The following is a 26,223-nucleotide window of genomic DNA, read 5'->3' as shown; positions in this document are numbered from 1 at the left end:
CTCACTGCAACCTCCGCCTCCCAGGGTTAAGCGATTCTCCTGCCTCAGCCTCCGAAGTAGCTGGGATTACAGACATGCGCCACCACACCCAGCTAATTTTTTTGTATTTAGTAGAGACGGGGTTTTCACCATGTTGGTCAGGCTGGTCTCAAACTCCTAACCTTGGGTGATCCACCCGCCTTGGCCTCCCAAAGTGCTGGGATTACAGGCGTGAGCTACCGCCCCTGGCCCAACATTTTCAGAAGAGGTTTTTACACATACCATCTATGCTTTCTCACTTTCCATTGATTCCCTGACTCTAGTCTGGCTTCCATTCCCTCCATCCCACTGAAACAATTGCTTGTCAAATTGTCTCTGTTACCAATTTCAGTGGACATACCTCATTTTGACATTTGATGCAGTTGATCACTCTTGCCATCTTTCGTGTCCCGTGATAGCATAATTAGCTAGTTTTGCTCTTTCCTCACTAGCCTCTCCATTGCTGGGTTTTCCTTCTTTCCTTACCTTTACACTTTTATTGTATTGTATTTTTTTTGGTAGAGACGGGGTTTCACCATGTTGCCCAGGCTGGTCTCGTTCAAGGGATCTGCCCTCAGCCTCCCAAAGTGCTGAAATTATAGGTTTGAGCCATTGTACCCGGCCCCTTCTTTGCCTTACCTTTAAATGCTAGAGCAAATAACTCAGTTGCGGGCCTCCTCCTTTCCTTCTTTGTAAGCAATCATCTCCAGACCCATGGCTTCAAGTAATATATGTGTGCTGACAATCACAGATTTTATTCTTAATGCATACATCTTTCCTGAACTCCATTCTACAAATATTTGCATACCTATCATGTGGAAGATACTGTGCTAGGTGCTAAGAGCTTAACATCGTAGAAAATCAAACCAGTAATTACAATTGATACTTGTTATGAAGGAAATTGGAAATAAACTGGGTGCTATAATAGAAAAATTACAGTGGGACCAACTTTAGGTGGGTTGTCATGGAAAGCCTCTCTGGGTCTTAGTTTAAATGTCAGTTCCTCAAATGGAACTAGTTGTGGGAAAGGAGGGGTGGCAAAAACATTCCAGCGGCGAACTTAGAAATTAGAGTGTTCCAGGAACTAAATGGAAAGACTAATTACACAGTTGAGGAAACAAGCATAGAGAGGTGGATTTGTCCGCGGTTATGCAGTGAGTAAGTGATATAGTAGGGATTCTAGCCCAGGTTTTCTCTGAGTCTGTATTCTGATCTAATGCTTCTCAAGCTTTATTATATGGATCACCTAAGGATCTTGTTAAAATGCGGGTTCTGACTCCTCACATCTAGGTGGGGCCTGAAATTCTGTAACTTTTAATAACTCCCAGGTGATGTCAGTGCTGCTGATCCTTGGACCACACTTGATTAGTAAGGCTAGTCTTCCACTACATCCAACTGCTCTTGAGCCAGATTTGGGAACTACAGGTGTCCTGTGCCCTTAAACTGATTCAGTATTGAAAGTCATTATTTTTAAATATTATCAATTGGAGGTGATTACTATAGAATATGAGTCACGCTTTGAGTGGCTTCCCTTAGGATATTTTAGTTGTATACACTTGTTCTGCAGGTAAACTCTACAAAACCAAGATTCAAACCTCAGGGGTGTAAGGAAAGGTTGGGGGAATAAGGAAGTGAAAAAAAATATTAGATAAAAGTATTGAAGTAATGGTAATAGATACGGATGGTGATTCATAGTAATTCACTTGTTTTCTTGAAGTTGGCTATCTTTCTAACCTAAGTTTAGGAAGAAATATTTATTATATATAGAGATTGCTTGGTGCCCTGAGTTCTGGTTCTGACCCAACAAAGGCAGTAGGCCACTTCTAGGGATTTGTTTCAAACTAACTTATTTTTGTTGAAGGATTTTTTTTTTTTTAATATAATAGGGTTTTCACCTGATTAACTTCTAAGAGGTAGAACTCATTCCCCAGTTACTGTTCCTTTCATTAGTGAAATTACAGCATCTCAGCTTCTCATCTTGGGCCCTAGTTTCCTCTCTTGGAGTAATTTTTTCAAACAGGATTCAGCAGTCTAGAAGAATCTGTCACAAATTTTTATTCTTATCTGCCAATATTTTGTAGTAATAAAACTGGTTTAAAAAAAGGTGAGGCTGGGCACTGTGGTTCACGCCTGTAATCCCAGCACTTTGGGAGGCCGAGGCGGGCGGATCACAAGGTCAGGAGATCGAGACCATCCTGGCTAACACAGTGAAACTCTGTCTCTACTAAAAATACAAAAAATTAGCTGGGTGTGGTGGCGGGCGCCTGTAGTCCCAGCTACTCGGGAGGCTGAGGCAGGAGAATAGCGTGAACCCGGGAGGCGGAGCTTGCAGTGAGCCGAGATGGCGCCACTGCACTCCAGCCTGGGTGACAGAGCAAGACTCCATCTCAAAAAAAAAAAAAGGTGAATAGCATGTTGTTAAAGCATGGACTTGGTAGTCAGACCTGGATTTAGATCTTGGTGCTAACATTTACTGACCAAGAAAGGTACTTTTTTTCTCTCTTACTTCAGTTTTCTATCTGTAAATAGAGGCAAAACTTGACTTGAGTGGTGAGGACTGTATGAAAAAATATCGTATGAATTCCCTAGGTATCATGTCTCAAACTGTATTCTTTGGAATACTTCAATTGGACTTTGAGTAGATGCCACTTGAGAAAATGGTTCTGTGCGCTAATAAGCTTCCTTTACCTAAGATGTCTTAGAGCCATTAATAATGTCAGTTAGCTATGTGACTGCCCTGGTGGAAGAGAAATTCTGTCTATAACATTTCCCAAATTACAGAATTCTTGTCTCCCTTTATAGAGCAAGACATTCTAACACACTTCGGGGAACTCCAGTCTCAGTATTATCTGGCTTGTAATGGACACTCAGTAAACGTTCCCCCCTCCCACCGTTGAAACCAGTTTTAGAAATATGAGAACACAACAACTTCTAAATTTTTAAAGTTGATGTCTCATGGACAGTGATGTCTTGGTTTTTTAAACTACAAATGTTTCTTGCAGTAGAATTATAGACACCAAGGTAGGATTGCACTTGTTATGGGAACATTTGTATGTGTTCATTCATATTGGCTGTGTTATTTTATTGGGTGCATCAAATGCTTACACTTGGGACTTAGAGTCTAGCGCCACTCATGCAAATAACCTGAGATGATTTAGAATTATTATGCCACCAGCATAGTTTCTAGGCATCCAGAGTCTTGTGTTGGCAGCAGAAGTACCCCAAGCTAAGCTGTTTCCGTGGGGGGTCCTTGGCTGTAGTTCCAGGCTCCCTAGCTTCCTTGGTTCCTCTTAGTTTTCTGCACGTGGAGCTCTAGCCTTCTGTCAGTTCTGTGAGCTATCAGATACTCCCCAGTAAATTACTTGGCTGCATTAATTATCCAGTCTTTCTGTAGTTACAGACACTTGACTAGTATAGTACATTAGGTCAAAACAGCATTAGTTAGAGCAAGTTGCTTATTTGAAGATTCATCAGTGACTCATCTGCATTAAAAAAGTAAAATGGTTGTGATTTGCTTATTTCAGTGCATAAGTTACTCTGTGCTCTTGTTTTGGAGGATTGTTTTTTTAAAATAGACTTTATTTTTAGAGTAGTTTTACATTCCCAGCAAAATCGAGCAGAAGGTACAGAAATTTCCCATATACTGCCTGCCTCCACATATGCATAACCTCACTTGTTATCAACATCTCCCACTAGAGTGGTACACTTGTTACAATTTATTAATCTACACTGATACATCATTATCACTAAAGGCCATAGTTAACATTAGGGTTTACCCTGGTGTATGCTTTTGGGGTTTAGACACATAATAACATGTGTCCACCGTTATAGTATCATACAGAGTAGTTTCACTGGCCAAAAAATCCTCTGTGCTCCGCCTCTTCATTCTTCCCTCCCCACTAACCCTCCTCAACTACTGATCTTTTTACTGTCTCTGTAGTTTTTTCTTTTCCAGAATGTCATGTGGTTGGAATCATACAGTATGTAGCCTTTTTGGACTGATTTCTTTCACTTACTAATACGCATTTAGGTTTCCTCCATGTTTGTTCATGGCTTGATAGCTCGTTTCTTTTTAGTACTGAGTAATACTCCATTGTCTGGATGTACCACAGTTTATCCATTCACCTACCAAAGGACATTGTGGTTTCTTCCAAGTTTTGACAATAGTGAATGAAGGTACTATAAACATCCATGTGCAGGTTTTTATGTGGACATAAGTTTTCAACTCCTTTGGGTAAATACCAGGGAGTATTGATTGCTGGGTCATGTGGTAAGAGTAGTTTTGTAAGAAACCACTGAACTGACTTCCTAAGTGGCTGTACTATTTTGCATTCCCACCAGCAATGAATGAATGTTCCACTTGCTCCACATCCTCACAAGCATTTGGTGTTGTCAGTGTTCTGGGTTTTGGCCGTAGTGATATCTCATCATGGTTTTAATTTGCATTTCCGTGATGCCGTGTGATGTGGAGTATCTTTTGATATGTTTATTTGCCATCTGTCTGTCTTTGGTGAGGTGTATGTTAAGGTCTTTGGCCCATTTTTAAATCAGCTTGTTTTCTTACTGTTGAGTTTTAAGAGTTCTTTGTGTATTTTGGGTAACAGTCCTTTGTATGTCTTTTGCAAATATTTTCTGTCAGTCTGGCTTGTCCACTTATTCTTTTGACAGTGTCTTTTACAGAGCAGAATATTTTACATTTAGGTTTGTGATCCATTTTGACTTAATTTTTGTGAAACGTGTAATTTCGGCTTAGATTTTTTTTTTTTTGCATGTATGTATCGAGTTGTTCCTGCACCATTTGTTGAAAAGACTATCTTTTGTCCATTATATATTGACTTTGCTTCTTTGTCAAAGATCATCAGTTGACTATATTTATGTGGGTCTACTTCTGGGCTTCCTAATTCTGTTCCATTCATTTGTTCATTCTTTTACCAGAACAGTACTCTTGCTTACTGTTGTCTTATGATAAGACTTGATTTTGGGTAATGTAGGTCTTCTGACTTTGTTCTTCTTCTTTGATATTGTGTTGGCTATCGTGGATCTTTTGCCTCTTCATATAAATTTTAGAATGTTTGTCAATATTCATATAACTTGTTGAAATTTTAATTGGAGTTGCATTGAATCTGTAGAGTTGGAAATGACTTAACATTTTGGCAGTATTGAGTCTTCCTATCCATGGACTTGGAATATCTCTCCATTTAATTGTTCTTTGATTTCTTTCATCAGAATTTTATAGTTTTCCTTGTATAGACCTTATACACATTTTGTTAGATTTATATCTAAGTTTTTCAGTTTTGGGGTGCTAATATAAATAATATGTTTTTTATTTCAAATTCTACTTGTTCATTGCTGGTATATAGGAAAGCAATTGACTTTTTTTTTTTTTTTTTGAGACGGAGTCTTGCTTTGTCGCCCCAGGCTGGAGTGCATTGGCGCCATCTCGGCTCACTGCAAGCTCAGCCTCCCAGGCTCATGCCATTCTCCTGCCTCAGCCTCCCGAGTAGCTGGGACTACAGCTGCCCGCCACCACGCCTGGCTAATTTTTTTGTGTTTTTAGTAGAGACGGGGTTTCACCATGTTAGCCAGGATGGTCTCGATCTCCTGACCTTGTGATCTGCCCGCCTCAGCCTCCCAAAGTGCTGGGATTGCAGGCGAGCCACCGCGCCCGGCCAGCAATTGACTTTTGTATATTAACCTCATATCCTGCAAACTTGGTGTAATTGCTTGTTAGCTCCAGGGTTTTTTCCTTATTCTTTCAGATTTTCTGCGTGTATGATCATGTCATCTCTGACAAAAAGACAGTTCTGTATCTTCCTTCCCAATCTTTATAATTTTTATTTCCTTTACTGCTTTAGCTAGGACTTTCAATACAGTGTTGAAAAGCAGTGGTAAGAGAGGACATCTTTTTCTTTTTTTTTTTTTTTTTTCTTTTGAGATGGAGTCTCACTCTGTCGCCCAGGCTGGAATGCGGTGGCACGATCTCAGCTCACTGCAATCTCTGCCTCGTGGATTCAAGCAATTCTCCTGCCTCAGCCTCCTGAGTAGCTGGGATTAAGGGATTTTGCCATGTTGGCCAGGCTGGTCTCAAACTCCTTACCTCAAATGATCTGCCCACCTAGGCCTCCCAAACTGTTGGGATTACAGGCATTAGCCACTGCGCCTGGCCTTTTTTGTTTGTGATTATTTAAGGGGGAATGCTCCTAGTTCCTGACCATTAAGATATTAGTTGTAGCTTTTTTTGTAGATATTTTAATCAATTTGAAGAAGTTCTCTATTCCTAGTTTACTGAGATTGTTTGACTTTTCACTGTTGAATTTTGAGAGTTCTTTATGTATTTTAGATACTATATATGGTTTGCAAATATTTTCTCCTAGTAAATTTTATTGTTCTATATTTAAGTGATCCATTTTGAGTTAATTTTTTATATAAAGTGTGAGGCTTAGGTCGAAGTTCATCTTTTTTGCCGGTACGTGTCTGCTTTCACTGGCACCATTTGTTGATAAAACTATCTTTCCTTGACTGAATTGTTTTTTTTTTAACCTTTGTCAAAAATCAGTTGGGCATATTTGTATGAGTCTATTTCTGGGTTTTCTATTCTGCTCTATTGATATTTGTATATGTATCAGTACTACTTGATGTCTGTAGCTATTTATATAATAAGTCTTAAAAGTGGGTAGGGTAATTCAATTCCTCCCTCTTTTATTTTTTTCCAAAATTGTTTCAGCCATTGTTCTTATACAACATATACACTTTAGAATATACACTTTAGAATAATCTCAGCTTATTTACAAAAAAAAAATCTTGCTGGGATTTGAATAGGAATTATATTAAACCTATATAACAGTTTTAGGAGATTTGACATCTTTACTAGAGTCTCAGATCTCTCCATGTATTTAGATCTTTTTTTTTTTTTTTTTTTTTGAGACGGGAGTCTCGCTCTGTCGCCCAGGCTGGGGTGCAGTTGTACTATCTCGGCTCACTGCAAGCTCTGCCTCCCGGGTTCACGCCATTCTCCTGCCTCAGCCTCCTGAGTAGCTGGGACTACAGGCGCTCGCCACCACGCCCGGCTAATTTTTTTTATTTTTTTATTTTTATTTTGAGACGGAGTCTCGCTCTGTCACCAGGCTGGAGTGCAACGGTGCAATCTCGGCTCACTGCAACCTCCGCCTCCTAGTTTCAAGCAATTCTTCTGCCTCAGCCTCCCAAGTAGCTGGGATTACAGGCGTGTCCTACCACGCCCGGCTACTTTTTTTGTATTTTTAGTAGAGACAGGGTTTTACCGTGTTAGCCAGGATGGTCTCCATCTCCTGACCTCATGATCTGCCTGCCTCAGCCTCCCAAAGTGCTGGGATTACAGGTGTGAGCCACCGTGCCTGCCTGGCCTTTGTTTTTTTAAGATGGAGTCTCGCTCTGTTGCCCAGGCTGGAGTGCAGTGAGCCACTGCGCCCATCCTCTGGGAGGCTTATAAAATAGATTTCTTGGGTTTTCTATGTGGATGATCCTTTGACATCTGCAAATAGGGACCGTTTTATTTTTTCTTTTCTGATCTGTGTGCCTGTTACTTCTTTTTCTTACTGTATTATATTGGCTAGAACTTTCAGCAGTATGTTGAATAAAAGTCATGATAACAGACATCTTTGCCTTGTTCCTAGTCTTAGAGGGAAAGCCTCAGTTATTTGAGTTGTATGGTATTGAGGCTGGCTGCTACGTCTTGCAACAGGGGCAGTTTAATAGCCTCCCTGCAAATGACTGAAGCGACAATAGTGTGACAGCCACTTGGGTAAGACGTTTGTGAGAAAAGGGGAGGAAAAAAGTAAGCCTTGAGAGTAAGCGTACAAATAGCTCGGCTTATAGTTTCCACCACATGGACAGGATTGTTGCCAGAATCCTGTTGGCTTCATTTGAGATATTTTGAGGTTGTTGGCACCAGGCATTTTGTTCATTTTGTATTGATACTGAGATAACTTTTTAAAAAGTAATCTGGAATTACATACCCTAAATATCAACCATAGAAAACATTTTTTCTTCTTAAGGAATGGTCTCTGCAGAAATGTTTTAGAACGTATTCTGAATTTTTCACAAACTCTTCCTTGAATGCCTGCTGATTGAATGGATGCAGGTCATACAGGCAAATACATGCTATTTCCATAGTACTGAGTATATTGGACTAAATCTAGGCAAAAAGCTGCCTAAAATTTATACTCTAATTGGTCAGCTTTATATTATGGCAGCTTTCTTGGGGGAGGGACATTGATTTCTAGTGACTGCCACTGAGTTAAATACATTGTTAGTAGCAGAATCTTTTGTGTGTAAAGAGCCTACAACCCACTTCTACCTCTGTGCATGTGTCTTAGTTGCTAACAGGAGAAACTTATTTCTTCTTGTGCTTTGGAGGACTTGTCTGCCATCAAAGATCTAGGGATTATACAGTGGATCTGATCAGGCTGTTGTCTGCTTTTGAGCCTTCCAAATTACATGGCTTAATAAAATGATTGTTTTCTGTGCTCAGAATATTTCTGTTGTGATCCTTATACTTCATTTTCTGGTTGAAAAAAGTGTTGTTTTGCCTTTGCTCTTATGTTACAACTAATACATTTTTATTGGTAGGAACAGTAAAAGGTGCATAGGTAAAACAGTCATACATAATCCTTTTGGTTAACAATGAATTAATATTCTGATGCCTAGCACCTCTAAGCTGTTTCTTTAGACATAAGTTTATACCGTGTGTTCTGTGTTGTAACTTTTTTATTTCATCATGAACATCTTTGTGTATTACATAGTTGTCTGCAATATTTTTAACAGTTGTGTGATATTCCATTTTAAACCAATCGTATTTTGGACATTTGATCTTTTTTTTTAGCCTTGTGATGGAACAGTAGGTCTTCTTCAGTCTTTTACTATTATACATGGTCATGCAGTGTGGATTCTTGTGGTTAAATATTTGTGTACATCTTTACGACTTTCTTTGGATTAATTCCTAGAAATGGAAGTTATCAGGAAACTGCAGGGCTATGGTGAGTTTTTCCATCCTGAGATGTGTTGCAAACATTGTACACTCTTATTTTCAGTCAAGAGTTTGAGATGCTTGTAAAAGAAAAAAAAAAAATTTCATTTTGGCTTGATTTGGTTTCAGTCTTGTGCAACATAGAGATGTGGGCCAGTTTGATCTGGAGAGATTCTTTACCTCTCTCTACCCGATAGCTGTGCCTCTGAGTTGGCATAGCATCATAACTCCAGTGTTTTTACTTTAAGCATTTTGCATTGCTCTTTATTCTGTATTGTCCATGTCCAGGCTTGTAGAGCTCAAGATTGTAGCTTTAAGTTCTCACTTCTTTTGGGATTTTCTTTTCAGATCGTAAAGCTGAAAATTGAAATCATGAAAGTAGACAGGACTAAACTGAAGAAGACACCTACTGAGGCTGTAAGTATCCAAAAGTTTACTTTGCTTATTTTTTCTTCATTAAAAAGTAAAAAAAATTTGTGAACAGTTCATCCATGCTCTTCAAATCTCATCACCCGTATATACAAAAGGCAGTAAAACAACAACTTGTCTAGAAACAGTAAGATTTTCTTTTGAACTTCCCTGGATCAAAAAAATGGATAGCCAAGAGGCCAGTGGAAAGTGAACACTGATCAGTTAGTTCTTCGTAGCTGTGTGTGCCTGAAGTCCGCTCTCAGGCTGCTGTGCAGTTCCTTCCTATGCAGAAAGGAAGTGTGGTATAATGGGAAGAGCAGATGTGGATTCAGATTTTTAATGTACTTCTGGGATCTTGCAATTTTGTTTTTTAGAAAATGAAAGTGGTAACATCTTTCTTACTAGTTTTTTTGTTAAGGCCAGTGTTTTAGCTGTCTTTATTACTGATTCTTAATCACACAATTCAGCTTAACTTGTGTATTGGGTGGTCATATCAATTAACCCTTTGTCGACAGTAGAAATCCCAGCTTTAATCTAGTAATATTCCACCAGCTAACTTGAACTGCTTTCTAAGGTTAAGGAAGTGGTATTGCATTGTGATAGTCCTGTTGACCCCTTGTGCTTAGTTCAAAGAGCACAAGCTTTAGAATTAGACCTGGGTTTGAATCTTACTAGACTTTTGTGGCTGAGAGGTTATTAACTTGCCTGGTTTCCACAGCTACAAAATGGGGCTGAAAATTTTTTCCTTCTTGATGTGAGGCAATTGCTTAGCATAGTATCTGGCACATAAGTTAGTTCATATCGTAAATACAAGCCACTTGGTTTTCAAAAAATGTAAAAGTACCTGGCAAGTGTCACCAAAAGATAACAATAACATTTTGCTGCATTTCTTCCAGTTTTTTTTTTTTTTTTTTGAGACAGGGTTTTGCTCTGTCACACAGGCTGGAGTGCAGTGGCACGATCACAGCTCACTGCAGCCTTTACCTCCCAGCTCAAGCGATGCTCCCACCTCAGCTTCCTGAGTAGCTGGGACCATAGGTGCATGCCACCATGCCTGGCTAATTTTTTATTTTTTGTAGAGACAGGATCTTGCCTTGTTGCCCAGGCTTCTTCCAGTCTTTTAAAAAATTATTACATGTGCACACACAATTATCCTGCCCTTTTCATTTAGCATTGTACTAATGAGTATGAGCAGCACTTTCTTCACATACCCTTGTCAGTATTACAGATTGTCTTTTAAATTTTTGTTAATTTCATAGGTGGGGAAGAAAGTATTTCACTGTTCTATATCAGTTATCGTCTTGTGCCATTCATTTTGTATCTGACATTGGAATATCAGTGTTTCTCTTACTGAATGCCATATATATTGAACATACTCATTTTCATATCTGTTGGAAATATCTTCATTTGCTTTTGATTTTGTTTTTGATGTGTTTTGGCATCTAGAAGTTTTGACAACTGTATACTTGAATGTCTTTTACTGAAGGACAAAAAGAAAACTTGCTTAAGAAACTATAATTAAAAATTTAAAGTGGAACCAGTGTAAGAATCTACTGCTACGAGAATAGAAGACCTAGAAAAATGATCCTAGTGTGTATAAGAACTAGATATATGGTAATAGAGGGATTATAAATTGAAAAGAAGGGACAGTATTAGGAAACCATGCTAGAATGATTATCTTGTAGAGCATGTGGGACTATTATATAGCGATAAATTTTAGATAAACCAAAAGTCAAGTGTTTTTAAAAGAAATAAGCTATAGGAGAAGTAGAACATGTAGGTGAATGTTTACTTTGTCTTAAGTGGGCATGGTCTTTCCAAGCTTTAAAACAAAGGAAAAAAAAACATAATGGAAATGTTAAACACTGTATCCAAAGTTAAAAAGACATGACAATAGCCATCCTAATAGGTGTGAAGTAATATCTCATTGTGGTTTTGATTTGCATTCCCTTGATTTCCTTGATAGGGAGCACCTTTTTATATACTAAAACTATTTGTATGTAAATAGACATCTGGATAAATGTCTATTCAAGACCCTTGCCCGTTTTTAAATTGTGTTATTTGGGATTTTTTGCTATTGAGTTGCAGGAGTTCCTTATATATTTTGGAAATTAATCCCTGGAAGACATTAGGCAAAGTGAAATAAGTCAGCCACAGAGGGACAAATAGTGCATGAATCCTCTTATATGAGGCATCTAAAATAGTCAAAGGTATAAAAGTAGACAGTAGAATGATAGTTACCAGGAAATGGTGGGGAGAGAGAAGGGGGAGTTGTTGGCTCAGTGGATATAAAATTATACAAGGTAAGTTCGTTCCAGAGATCTGCTGTAGAACAACATAGTCCCTATAGTTAACAGTCAGGTATTGAGTATAGCCTGCCCTCCGTGTGTGGGTTCCACATTTGCATATTGAACCAACTGGATAGTAAATATTTGGGGGAAGAAACAATAAAAAAGAACAATACAAAAGTAAAAATAGAAATTTTGAAGCAATGCAGTGTAACAACTATTTACATTAAATTCAGTATTGTAATACTAGAGATGGTTTAAAGTATGTAGGAGGATGTGTATAGGTTATATACAAATACCATGCCATTTCATACAAAGGATGAGCAGCATAGATTTTGGTATTCATGGGGGTCCTAGAACCAATCCCCAGCGGATACAGAGGGACTACTCTACTTAAAAATTTGTTACGAGGGTAGATCTCATGGTAAGTATTCTTATCACACACAATCATGCACACACACGTAGGGTTACAAGGAAACTTGGAGGTGATGGATATGTTTGTTACCTGGATTGTGGTGATGGCAACGTGAGTGTATACATACATCCAAACTCACCCAGTTGTATGCATGAATTACGTGCAGTTTTTGTATACCATTTACCCCTTAATAAGCTTAGGTGGGGCGGGGGAGGGGGAAGACACATGACAAGCTGGGGAAAATATTTGTAACCCAGTGTAGTTAATATTTTCAGTAGCTAAATCAGGAGAAATGAATATCCCAATGACAAAATGGGCATAGGGCATTTAAGAAAAGAACAAACCCAGTAAACATCCAGCAAGATTCAACTTTGTGGGTAATTGGAGAAATGCAAATTAAAAAACAATTTTTAACCTAGTGGATTGTAAGGGGTTGCTCTTGGAGTCATATACTGATTTCTGGCTCTTATTTCCTAGTTACTAGCAAGTTACTTAGCATAAACTCCTAGAAGTGGAATTTTTATGTCACTGGTTATGGACATTTTTAAGACTTGAGTTGTCTATTTTCCTTGAGCAGCATGCAAGATTGCCCCCATTTCCCATACTGTGGTCAATGCTAGGTACTATTTTTATGAAAGGCTTTTATTGATCACTTTGTGTATCAGTAGCTGTGCAAAGGATTTTTTCCCCAGATTTGGTATCTATTGAAATAAATCACTGTAAACCCTGGCAGTTGTAATTCAGCTTTCGAACTGGCAAATGCTTTCTTATATCTTAACGTTGTGCTTGCTGCTTTCTCCTGCAAAATGCAGGGGACCTTGATAGTCTGATAAAACAGAGACCATAGTACTGGTACATTAAATTGATGCCATTATGCTAACTGGATCTTGTGAGCAGAAAACACATGCACACCTTAGATGCTTCAGACATATTTGTGCCAGAGAGTCAGAAACAAACCTTGTGGAAGCTTGAGGGCCTTTTCACATTAGGAAAGTTTCTAGTGGCCCCAGTGTTTGGGAAATATTGGGATATCCCTTCTAAAGTGAGAGGGAAGTTGCTGTACCTTGTACCACACACTGTGAAGAAAGAGGAACAATGTGTAATGTGTTTGGATTTTGGAGCCAACATGTTGGTTGGTCACATTTAGGCATGCTATTTTGACCTATTTACTGGATAACCTCTAACACATTTAGTGGGGAACCACTAAAGTGTTAGTAAGGTTTGGATCTAGAAAAGACTCTGCAAAAGGTCCAGGCTATGATACAAGTTGCCCTATCACTTGGACATTATGACCTAGTAGACCCAGGTGACTGACTTAGGTGTCAGCTAAAGATGCCATGTTGTGCTTTTGGCAAGCCCCAATAGAATTACAAGTAAGACCCTTAGACTTTTGGCTGTGCTGTCCTCTGCCACCAGCTATTCTACATTCACAAAAGCAGCTTGCGGCTTGCTACTGGGCCTTGGTAAAGACTGAATGCCTGGTTATGGGACATACCGAATTATTACAGGATCCAAATAAATGTTCATCATGAACTGCGTCTTACCTACACATCGTAAAATTGGATTTGTATAGCTGCATTCCATTAGAAATAGAAGTAACACGTTTGATGCTGGACCCAAGTAGGTCCAGCAGGCACAAGTGAACTGCATAAGCAGGTGGTTCAGATTTCCGTGTTATCTATTTCTGCTGCTTCACTGCCTCTCCCTCAACTTACATCTTAGAGGAGAAGAGGAAAAAGTGCAGGCCTGGTTTATGGAAGGATTTTGTGCCAAGGATTTTACATACATTTAATTACCAGGAACATTTGAGGTAGATCTTAATAATGCTTAGAGGGAGAAAAGGTTTGGACTTAGCTTAAAGAAACCCCTGTTAGGTTCCTTGTTGTTTCAGATGCCGAAAATACGTTTCTCCCAGTTTGAATCTCACGACAGCATTGCTGGATATATAGGTACGTGTTAGTTTATTTTGCAGAAGAGGATGCTGAGATTCAGAGGTAGCTTACCAACTACCTGATTCCAAGGGTCATACTCTTTTTAATAGTATGCTGTCTCTGAATATTTAAGCTCCCGTTATGGGAGATAAGTATTTTATGTATGTGGCAGACGTTTGAGTTTCATATTTGTGAGGTAGTTATTAGGTCTGTTTTTCTGATAAGAGAGCTGTGGCTTAGAGGTTAGACTTGCTCATGATCAAACAGCTTAGTAAACATGAAGTTAAAAAGTGAATCCAGACTTGTTTGGTTCCAGACTTCTGGTCCATTCCCAGGATGCTGTACTGCCTTTATGGAGTTAAAGGACACAAGTGTAATAATCACTTCTCCAAGCTGCCATTCATTAACGGAAGGCTTCTCTCTCCCAGCCCCTATCCCTTTCCCTCCTTCCACTTTCAGAAACTTGACTGTAAATGCTCAATCCACTCCTTGTTACCTGACAAATGGGCCCATTCATCAGTAGAAGAGAGCAGAAATGTATGGAAATAGGAACCCCAAGAAAGAATGGAGTCCTAGTTTTACGAAGTTCGGAAGCTCTTTACCATCTTACAAGTGAAGGATTTTATGTTACAGAAAAATACAGCTAATGCTAATCTTCACCTTTAATTGTGAATTCACTAGGACTTTTCAGTCTCTGATTCAGTATAACCTACCAGGCATTCTGGTTAACTTTCAGACCATGGTATAGATTCCTTAATTGTTTTTTTTTTTTTTAGATGTTTAACTTACTATTATTATTGTTTTTGTTGTCAGTACCTTTCCAAATAGTTTGTCTGCATCTACCTTTATCCAAGGTGGGTTTTTGTTTTGTTTTTTTTTTTTGAAGCCCAGGTGGATTGTTGGGGAATAAAAGCATTTTCTCATGAGGTTTCCATTTTAATCCCAAGAGATTGTCTGGCACATCTGTTTTCTTAAGTAGTAAATCCTAGCAAAAGGAAAATTACTGTGTGAGCTTAAGGGTTCCTTTTCTGATTCTCCTTATTTGCAACTCCCTCATTCCAAAACATCTTTTGTGAATACTTTTTTTTTCTTAGCCTGCAGACTGCAGAGCCTTAATAGACAAACTCAAAGTTTGTAATGATGAGCAACTTCTCTTGGAACTGCAGCAGATCAAAACATGGAACATTGGAAAGGTATGTGAAGTCAAGCTCCCAAAAGACAGGACTCACTATACTAATACATCATTTTGTATGCTCTGATATGGAATAAGAAACCACAATGGGATAGCCTCATTCAGCAATTAATAAGCATCTAGCATGTGCCATGTGCCTAACACAGCTTTAAACCAGTGGCAAGGAAAATTTTGCTGGCTGAGGATGAGGAATTGATTTCACAGGTGATGCTTAAGAATCTCAATCACAGAATTCCTGTAGTTTGACAATATAAGTTTGAGATAATTTCTGGATTTTTAGTTTAGAAGAATTTTTATTAGATAACTCTAAAAATGAATTTTTCTGATAAAATGGATTCTGGCAAGGATAGTTCTCTTGTCTTCGTAGATCTTAGAATGTAACCGGAGTTCTCCATCTAAAGACCTAGCTCTAGGGGTTTTATGGTGTCTATTGGTGTTAGCACATATATCTAGATGGGTATGACAATGAACTACAGCACTTTTAGCTCAGAGTATGATCTTTCTCATATGGGCAAGGGTGGGACGTGAACTTGTCTAGGTGTCATGCTCAGCAATCTCTTGTAACAAAGCTCAGTTAGAAAGCACCCATGTGGCGCTTCTACCTTATTCTTACATCCTCTTTTTCCTCCCCTCTCCAGTGCGAGTTATATCACTGGGTGGACCTGTTGGACCGCTTCGATGGAATACTGGCAGATGCTGGACAGACAGTGGAGAATATGTCATGGATGCTCGTATGTGATAGGCCAGAAAGAGAGCAACTGAAAATGCTTCTCTTGGCTGTGTTGAATTTCACAGCCTTGCTCATTGAGTACAGCTTTTCCCGGCATCTGTACAGTTCCATAGAGGTAGGGGAGGTTAAAGCCTGTGTACTCTGTTCTTAACTAGAATTGTGTACATCCAGAAATAAGGAAATTGCTATTTCTATTGCTTCTTTCCTTTTCATTATGGAGCTCTGGGTTTTTCATTGTCAAAGATAATAGTAGAATGTTTCTTGGATATAGATATTATCCTTCATAGGGTTGATGGGAAGATTCTGTACTATCACCTTTGCTTTGCCTTTTCAAGATTCAAGAAATGAATGAGAAATGTTATATATGTATTAAAGTATTTAGGGAAATTTGCATGAATTGATTTTTGCCCTAGGTTGTTAGAGCAGCCCCACATTACTTTTAAATTCCTAGAAATAGTTTGATTTTCTCATCACATTAATGTACTTACTACTCCTCTAAGTTTTAGTGTGCTGCTTTAAAGTCTCTCTGTACTCTGCCACACCCATCCCAAAATATATATTCATAGCATCCTTTGTGTCCTTGAAGAGTAAGGTGGGTGCAGCAATCAGTGAGGTTTTCAATTGGTTAAAAGTGACTGTAAGAAGAAATTATTTTCTTTTTATAGAAGCCCAACTTTAGACTTTCTATCATCATTAGTTAGGTGCCCTGTTAATTTTAGGTGTGTTTTCCTACGTCTTCAGTAGAGAAACAGAATCAGAACAAACAACTTAAAAGAAAATGGCTTAGGAAAAGAAGTGGGATAACTGAACTAAAGGCCTAACTTACAGAGCTTTAAGTGGGAGGTAAATAGGCAGCCTGTTGAAGATGAAATAGATATGCTGCCCATGGAAGTCCATGGCCTTCGGTATAATTGGCAACTGGAAATGCCTTGGTTCATTTCTAGCTATATTACATACTGATTTTAATTCTGACCAAGTGCTTCAATGTATTGGTGAATTTTAATTGTATTTAAAAGCCAAAGTAAGGCCAGGTGCAGTGGCTCATGTCTGTAATCCTGACACTTTGGGAGGTTGGGGCAGGAGGATCACTTGAGCCCAGGGGTTCAAGACCAGCCTGGGCAACATAGTGAGACCCTATCGCTACAAAAAATACAAAAATTAGCGGGGCGTGGTGGTGCATGCCTGTAGTCCTAGCTACTCGAGAGACTTCGGTGAGAGGATTGCTTGAACCCAGGAGGTCAAGGCTGCAGGGAGCTATGATCATGCCTTTGCACTCCAGCCTGGGCAACAGAGAGAACCCGTCTCCAAAAAAACAACAAAAAAATCCAGAGTAGTCACTCAGGTTCCTTATGAGCATATACTGTACTGTAACAGTTATATGTTATATAATTGCCACGAGCTGTTGTCGATATCTTTAGCTTCTATATGAAGGACCCTGTTTTAATTAATTTCAATTTTATGTTTGTCATAAAGGATACAGAAGAGAACATAAAATATCTTTCTTTCACAATACTTTTAGTCCAGTTAGAGACTTAATGTTCTTCTTGAGTCCCACATGTGTATTATATCACATTTGTCTCTTTTCCTTCCTGTGGGAAAACCTGCGCAATTTTGAACCACCATTCACATTTTTTACTTTTATTGCACTTTATAGCTAACTGCCAGATTTTAAGCTCCTTGGGGATAAGGTTGCATGTTGTAGATTATCAAATACACACATATATATATATATATATTTTTTTTTTTTCTTTTTTTTTGAGACAGAGTCTCCCTCTGTTGCCCAGGCTGGAGTGCAGTGGCGTGATCTCGGCTCACTGCAAGCTCCACCTCCCGGGTTCACACCGTTCTCCTGCCTCAGCCTCCCGAGTACAAATACTTATATATTTTTTGTATTGTTGTGATTAAACTTCTTGATAGCTTTGTAAATGTTGACAAGTACATTTTGTTTTGTTTTCAAGGCCAGTTGTGCCTGATACCTTGAGCTTTGCCCTTTTTTGTCCCTTTAGCATTTGACAACTTTATTGGCTTCCTCTGATATGCAAGTGGTGCTGGCAGTCCTTAATCTCCTATATGTATTTAGCAAAAGATCAAACTACATCACTCGTCTGGGATCTGACAAGAGGACCCCGCTGCTAACTCGGCTACAACATTTGGCAGAGGTGAGTCTTGGGTAAAGAGTTGGAGGGGTGCAAAAATTGGAGCATATGGTTCCTTTCAACAGGTGTTTCTCGGAGTGTTAAAATATATTAGAATCCCAACTATTGGTGCCCTCTTTTAAAACCTAAGTATTCTCAGTTATTAAGTAATTTTGAAGGAATTCTTTAATCTCTGCTCACGAAACAAAATCTCTCTGTTTAAAAGTGGCAATTTCACTTCTGAAAGGAGAGTTCAAAATTAGATTCAATTCTGTGTGAGAAGGAAGTATAATGCAATAATAAGATCTAGATTTGGGTCCTGGCCCCGCTTACTAGGGCTAATACTGGTTTCCTCTTCTGGGAATTTAACATACCTACTTTAGGGTTGATTTAGAATAAAATGAATTGTGGGGTACTCAGTGCTGTGATCAGTAAGTCGTAGTGATTGTAATTGAAGCCAGAAGCTCTCATATAAAAGTTCAGCTCTACCAAACTATTGTCTAGTGTTCCCAGAGGCAACTTCTTAATACATACTTAGGTTTGAAAGGTAACCCACTGTTGGAAAGCTTTCTTAGAAGAAAAGTGTTATGGCTGGCTTTTTAAAAGCGTATTTATTGGTTACCTCAAAGTAATTCAAGTTTTCAGGCTAATTTAGGTGCCATGATTACTTATAAATTAGTTTTGTATAATTATAAATATAACATGTATTCTGAAAATTCTAGGAAAATGTAGACAAAATGTCAATCACCTATAATTCATCCCTATGAGACCTCCCTTAAAGTTGGAGCATGTTTTTCTTGCATTTGGAAACACGTGTATACATGCATGCAACCTGTTTTCTTAAGATACTGTAAACATTTCCTCTTATTATTAAAAACCACAAGGAGGTTTAACATTGGATTCCCAAGTCCACAGTTAAAAGGAAAAAGGAACTATTACTCAATAGATGCTTCCAAAGCACTTGATAAAATTTATCTCATTAACAAAAGCTTCATATAAACTTTAAGAAAACTAGAGTTACCTACCAGAAGTCATAATGGGGGAGCTGAGGCATTTCCATTGAATTCAAAAGTCACACAAAAATGTCAGACATTAACTTCTGTCATTTACATTTGTAGTACAGATGCTAACCAACAGAAAAGAAAGAAGCGAAGAATACATATTAAAAGAGAAAATTTGGGCTGAGCATGATGGCTCATGCCTGTTATTACTGGCACTTGGGGAGGCTGAGGCAGGCAAATCGCTTGAGCCCAGGAATTTGAGACCAGCCTGGGCAACATGGCGAAATCCCGTCTCTGCAAAAAGTACAAAAATCCACCAGGTGTTGTGGCACACCCCTGTGGTCCCAGATACTGGGGAGGCTGAGGTAAGAGGATCACTTGAGCCTGGGAGGTGAAGGCTGCAATGAGCCAAGATCGTGCTACTGCATTCTAGCCTGAGCGACAGAGTGAGACCGAGACTCTGTCTCTAAAAAAGAAAAGAGAATATTTGTTACTATTTGTATGTAGGTGACGAGTCTCTTTGTTTCTTGGGGAGATAATATAAAATTATTATAACTAGTAAAAGCACAGTGAGGTAGCCAAGAGATCAATATACAGGAACAGATAACTCCTCTATGTATTAATAGCAACCAGTTAGAAAATGATTGGTGAGGCCAGGCGTGGTGGCTCACGCCTATAATCCCAGCACTTCGGGAGGCCGAGGCGGGCGGATCACCTGAGGTCAGGAGTTCGAGACCAGCCCGGCCAACATGGTGAAACCCCATCTCTACTAAAAAAATATAAAAATTAGCTGGACGTGGTGGTGGGCACTTGTAATCCTAGCTACTCAGGAGGGTAAGGCAGGAGAATCGCTTGAACCCAGGAGGCGGAAGCTGCAGTGAGCCTAGATCGTGCCACTGCATTCCAGGCTGTGTGACAAGAGCAAGACTCTATCTCAAAAAAAAAAAAAAAAAAGAAAATGATTGGTGAAAAGACCCCATTCACAGTATGAGCAAATATTCTGTCTGTAAAATAAGTCATATTGGCTAAAACTGTAAATTTAAGAGAAGTTAATGTAGGAGGTTATGTTGTAATAACAATGGTGGGGAAAGAATTCTTAAAATCCCCATGGCATAAACCTAAAAGTAAAATTTTGAATATTGTATTTAAAAATATACTTCCCAACAAAAAACACATAGCTCCAGGCTACTCTTTAGGCCCTTACACTAGAATATAAATCAACACACTGCTTCCTTCATCAAGAAAAATGTCAGTTGTACTAAATAGTATAGTTACCAATGTAGTTAAATAACATTCTGGTACAACCTCATTTTGTCATGGACCAATAAAACTTGCAAACAATTGGTGTAATAGCAAGCAGCTGGTCTGCAGACAAAATTAGGCAGCACTTTGTACAACAGAAGTTAACAGACCCATGGTAGGTTAAAAATGTTTAACAATGTTTTAAAACTGAAAAGGGACTGCTAATGTAGAATATCCAAGGAGCTCTTCCAGATCAACAAGGATGAGCAAAGGATATGGATAGGCAATTTATAGAACAGGAAATTCATGTGAGTAGATGCCCATGCTCAGTAATTAGAGAAATAAAAATAAAACAAGGTACAGCTTTGTAAGCATCAGATTTGCAGAAATTAGAAAACTATATAATGGTAAGTGCTGGCAGGTATGTGAAGCTATGGGAACCCTCATGCATTGTTCATAGGAGTGTAGACTGGTTCTCCTGGGTATATATTTCAAAGATGAGATCACATCATTTCCATAAACGTGATCTCTGTCAGAGTATTGCATCATCATTTGTGGTAGTGAGGAGTTGGAAGCAACCTTGGTATCCATCATTAGTAGATACTCGAATAAGTAAAATGTGGCACATGCACGCTGTGGAGTATGTAGCAGTTAGAAACAGTGGACCAAATAATACAGCAACATTGATGGCTTCTAAACATAGTGGTTAGTGCATAAAAAAGTAAAAGCAACAATTTTCATTGCTCAGTACCATTTCTGAAACTTAAAAAGATGTACACAATGCAAATATAGTTTCAAGAAAGAAAAATTAACAGACATCAGAAGTTATACCTTTGATAGAAGGGAATCTGAATGGGCAATAATGGGACAGATATATGAACAAGTACAGTAGTCTCCCCTTATGCGAGGTTTCGATTTCCATGGTTTCAGTTACTTGCAGTACAATACAATAAGATATATTGAGAGAGAAGCCACATTCACATAACTTGTATTATAGTATATATTAAACTTTATCATCAGCATGTATGTATAGGAAAAAAATGTGTGTATGTGGGGGTGTATTATGTAGGGTTTGCCACTACCTGTATATTCGGGTATCCACTAGGGGTCTTGGAATGTATCCCTATGGATAAGGGAAAATAAATCTTAGCAGCAGTGTTTAAGAGCTGTTAGACCAACACTAAACCTTTACTTACAGATTTAAAAGATGGTCTAAATAGAGACAAGTAACATTTTTTAAATGAGAAGACTTAATGTAGTAGAAGCAATGAAATTAGGACCAATGATTGGTAGTTTAATTATTTTAAAAATCTTGTTAAAGCAGGAAATGTTTAAAAAGTGATTGATACATACGATTTTTTAAAAACTAAAATAATTCCCTTTCCCATCTTATGTGGGGCCATAGACTGTGTTCTGACATAAACACAGAAGCAGTCTGGGTTCTGACATAAACTACAACTATAATCTGTGATTACTTTATGGTGTTGCACCGATTGAAGAAAAGGAACCTGCATACAGGATTTTAAATTTTTAGAGTTTACCCCTGTATCTCTTCATAATTTGACACTTTTTATTTTAGCATCTTGCCTTTTAGATGAATATTTTGCAAAATATTCGACTTAGTTTTTGTGAAATAATTCCCTTTCTCATTTAAATCAGTCAGTCAAATTGATTAAGTGGAAGTCTGTTAATAGCATCAACTGAGACACAGAAATAAATGAGAAAACACTGATAATGAATCAGGGTGAGTTGCTGTATCAGATAATATCATAAAGCTATAGTGGTTTTATTATAAAGCCAAGTTTTTATCATAAGGCTTTTTATCATTAAGCCAAGTCTTGCAATTGGCACAGGAATAGACAATACATCTGCAGAATGAAAGAGTATGCCTTATGTTGCTTGTATCAGAACAGTGGGACAGTAGGCTGTTTTGAGGGGAAAATGTGTTTAGAACTTTTATTCACACTTGACATAAATCCTAGGAACATATTTAGGGGTAAATACAGGTGACTTTTAAGATCTTTGATAAAGAAGAGTTTGCTAAGAAAGTTAACAGACCTAGAAGTCATTAAAAATACAGCTTTGATCATGTTAATTTGGTTATTTGTATAGGACCACAATAGCATCTGACAGAATTCACATCACCCTACTTTTAGGCTGATGTGAACACACTAATATTTCATACTTTAATTAAATGTTCTGACAATTTAAGTAGAAGTTAAAATGCAAACTGTTTTTGGTATAAATGGCTCACATATATAAAGTATCAGGGGTGTGTTTCTTTGTTTTGTTTTTTAGGTAATTCAGATCCAGTTGTTTTCTTCCTTTGGATGATTTTACCACAGAAAGGACTGTTTAAATGATTGCTTTTTTGTCCCTTTGCATTTTTGACACTTTTTACCTTTGACAGGCTTGCTACTTTTTGCTCTGAATTGATCTAAAGAGATTGTAGATTGAAGATTAATTTCTAGTCCTAGAGAATTTGGAATCTTGACAGGTGCAGTACATTGCAGCCTTTGGTAACAGATTTATATGTTTGCTTTGCAATAAAAGATTTTTACAGGTTTTTGAGGTTTAGAGATAATTAGGTATTTAGTAATGGTAGCTCCAATACTAATACCCCTCATTAAAATTTAAAAATTTCATGTTTCTCTAAAATGTAAAATTTCTCTAAAAACTTGACTTGTTCATGTGGGCTTCTTTTATTTATGTATTTATTTTTTTTGAGACAGTCTCACTCCAATACCCAGGCTGGAGTGCAGTTGCACGATATTAGCTCACTGCATCCTCCGCCTCCTGGGCTCAATTGATCCTCCCACCTCAGTCTCCCTAGTAGCTGAGACTACAGGCATGCACCACCACGCCCAGCTAATTTTTTATATTTTTTGTAGAGATGGGGTTTCGCCATGTTGCCCACGCTGGTCTCCAACTCCTGAGCTCAGGCAGTCCACTCGCCTTGGCCTCCCAAAGTGCTGGGATTACAGGCGTGAGCCACTGTGCCTGGCCTTGTGGGCTTCTTTAACAATGCTCGTAGAAATCTTGGTTCATCTCTCTTCAGTCTTTTCAGGCAACTTCCTTTTCAACAGACATTCACTTGCATGTGTTTAAGAACCTGGATTTGGATGTGAAACCTACTTTTGCCAACAAATATTAACCTGTTTCTGTGTCTGTAAATTGGGGATTACGATATCTACCTCATAGTTTTTTTAGGATCAGAGTAAAGGAAGTCATAAATAAAACCTGTAGGGTTAATGCCATCATGTTGGAAGTACTTAATAAACAGCTGTCATTTATAGATGAATGTCAACCAGAGAAACTACATGCCATTCTTTTGTATTTGCTTTCTTTTAAAATGTTACACACGCATTATTTTATAAGTGCATGCATATTGTCACATGATTATTTTCAGTACAGCCTTTTCCCTCTTGGTTCACCTCCCCGTAACCTCAAATGTATTCTTCTGTATATATTATCTTCATATTATATTGACTGTTGAGGGTGTTTTTGTCCTTCAGTTACAAATGCAGGATACCTTACATCCTTGTTTTCTTATTTTGGACTTTCTTCAAAAATCACTTCAAAGTTACCTGTATAACTATAGGGTTCTTTTGATGGCTGCATAGTATTCCATGGTTTGGATGTACCATATTTTACTCAAGTTCCCTATTGATGCATACTCATATTTGTTATGAATGATGCTACATTAAGCAATCTTATATATGCATTTAGTTACTGATACATTTAATATGATATTATAAGAGATGATATGGAGATCATAAGATAGAGTCCCAGAAATCTCAATGTGACTTTATTGGCACTTCACTGATCAGTAATGATTTTGAGCATCTTTATGCTTGGCCATTAGGATTTGTTCTTGTGAAAGGTTTTATCTTTTGTCCATTTTTCCATTTGGTTACTTTTTCCTACTCTGTAAAACCATATTGGAGATATTAGTCCTTTGCCATCTTAAAAGTATTTTTTCCCCTAATCTTCATGTATATTGTCTTTGTTTATTGTGTTTTGTATGTGATGTTTTCAAAAATGGTTCAGTCAATGCTTTTATATAAAAGATTGAATATCGTGTTTTGGTCTTTATGAAAAGTGACTTTGGATGTGGTGTCTTTCCTCATAGTAGCTTTTAATGACTAAGTCAACCCAGTGATGTGGGCTAATTGTGAATATGAACAGTGATTAGTTAACTACAGATGTAGGGAGAATTCTCCAGAAAGACTTGTTGAATCAGTTGAAAGCCAGTTGGCTGGCTTTTGTGAAGGTCTGGTATACTCTAGGTCTAGTAAACTTGAGCATGCATCAGAATCACTTTATTAAAAAATATATTAGTCTTCCTCACCTCTATCCCACCTAACTCCTGAGTTGCTCTTTCATTAGGCTTGGAGTGGGCCTCAGAATTTGCATTGCTAAAAAGTTCCCAGGTAATATTAATACTAACCTGCTGGTCCAGGGAGAACCACTGGCCTAGTCTATTTTATTGAGTAAAGTTATAAACTTTTATCAAATTCTTATAATTCCATCTTAGAGAGCATCAAGCCTTTTTCCTGATGTCTGAATATTTAGCAAATCCTGTCTAGTGTGAGGTAGTGTTGTATATGCCCCTGTGGCATAATGAATATAGTTATTTATGGGATATCTACTTAAGGGCTAGGATGTTATGGTAACACTACCAGGTAGGTGAATACCATGAGGCTCAGAAGTTAGTTACGTGTTTTTTTGTTTTTTTTTTTGAGACGGAGTCTCGCTCTGTCCCCCAGGCTGGAGTGCAGTGACGCGATCTTGGCTCACTGCCAGCTCCACCTCCTGGGTTCATGCCATTCTCCTGCCTCAGCTTCCCAAGTAGCTGGGACTACAGGCGCCCGTTACCATGCCTGGCTAATTTTTTTGTATTTTTAGTAGAGATGGGGTTTCACCGTTATTTTTGGACAAAGGCCCTAGGCTCTTTGCTCCTGCTAAAATGTGAAGAATAATATCTGTTCTTCCTGTCTTAGGCATTTGGGGATTCTTTGAGCATGGTCATGTTCGTTTTTTTAAATAAAAACAAGCTTAGTACTTGAGAAAGCAAGATAAATAGATAATAAATTAATAATAATAAGGGCAAAGAACTAGTGTTATTCTGAATAGTACTGATTAAAAAGTACCCTAGAATCTTAACATTTAATATGTTGATTTTGTTGGCAGCGAAACAAACTTGTCTTCCCGATAAAAATAGGTGCTTGGTGTTTTAAATTGGGAAGTGTATGCAACAAAATTTATCATAATTGTGTATCTACTCATTTTCGTATATTTTCTTAGTCTTTATCTGATGAATATTTCTTCACAAGAAACATTTCTTTATATTTCATATAATGTTACTAGTTCATAAATATAACAACACCACAGACTTTCATGAGTCACGTTTGAGTTGGCAGGATTTTTTAAGGATCTCAGCTTACCAAAACTTTCTAATTAAAGGTGCTTGTTTTTTATCAGGTTGCAAAAGTTGGCAAGAAAGATTTTGTGGTGACACTAATAAAAGTATTCTGAAACAATGAGTTGGAATAACAGAAGAAACAAAAGGAAAATAACTGTAGATACACAGCCTTTTAAGCTTATTCTGCCTTGCAGATTCAGACTTTTGGTTTGACTTACCTGTCTGTTCTCTGTAGCATCAAGCCTTTATACCTTCATCCTTACTTTATGGTTTTCAGCAAATTGCATGTGTCTTCGTCTTCACTAGATGTCCTGGGAAGAGCCAAGAAAATATTGAAAATGTAATGAAGTACTTATTAGGTATTAAACCATTTTATAAAGCTATAGTAATTTAAATAGTGTGGTAATTAAGAGTGGAATTGACCAATCAAT

At 38.0% G+C, this 26,223-nt stretch overlaps 1 protein-coding gene across 30 annotated transcripts in view; it reads left to right on the top strand.

Moving 5' to 3' along the window:
- The window catches only part of HUWE1 (HECT, UBA and WWE domain containing E3 ubiquitin protein ligase 1), a 150,797-nt gene that overhangs the window by 22,710 nt on the left and 101,864 nt on the right, over positions 1–26,223 (top strand). For all 30 annotated transcript variants that reach the window (XR_010139019.1, XM_063721242.1, XM_063721235.1 and 27 more), the window contains 4 exons: positions 9,371–9,439; positions 15,162–15,260; positions 15,898–16,104; positions 17,996–18,148. Coding sequence is in view for 29 of the 30 variants with exons in the window: in XM_063721242.1 (XP_063577312.1) it covers positions 9,395–9,439; positions 15,162–15,260; positions 15,898–16,104; positions 17,996–18,148 (504 nt within the window). In the remaining variant the exon portion in view is untranslated. The remainder of the gene's footprint in view (positions 1–9,370; positions 9,440–15,161; positions 15,261–15,897; positions 16,105–17,995; positions 18,149–26,223) is intronic.

Source organism: Pongo abelii, chromosome X (assembly GCF_028885655.2).
Source record: "Pongo abelii isolate AG06213 chromosome X, NHGRI_mPonAbe1-v2.0_pri, whole genome shotgun sequence".
Classification (NCBI taxonomy): domain Eukaryota; kingdom Metazoa; phylum Chordata; class Mammalia; order Primates; family Hominidae; genus Pongo; species Pongo abelii.
This window is presented reverse-complemented; position numbering and strand designations above follow the sequence as displayed.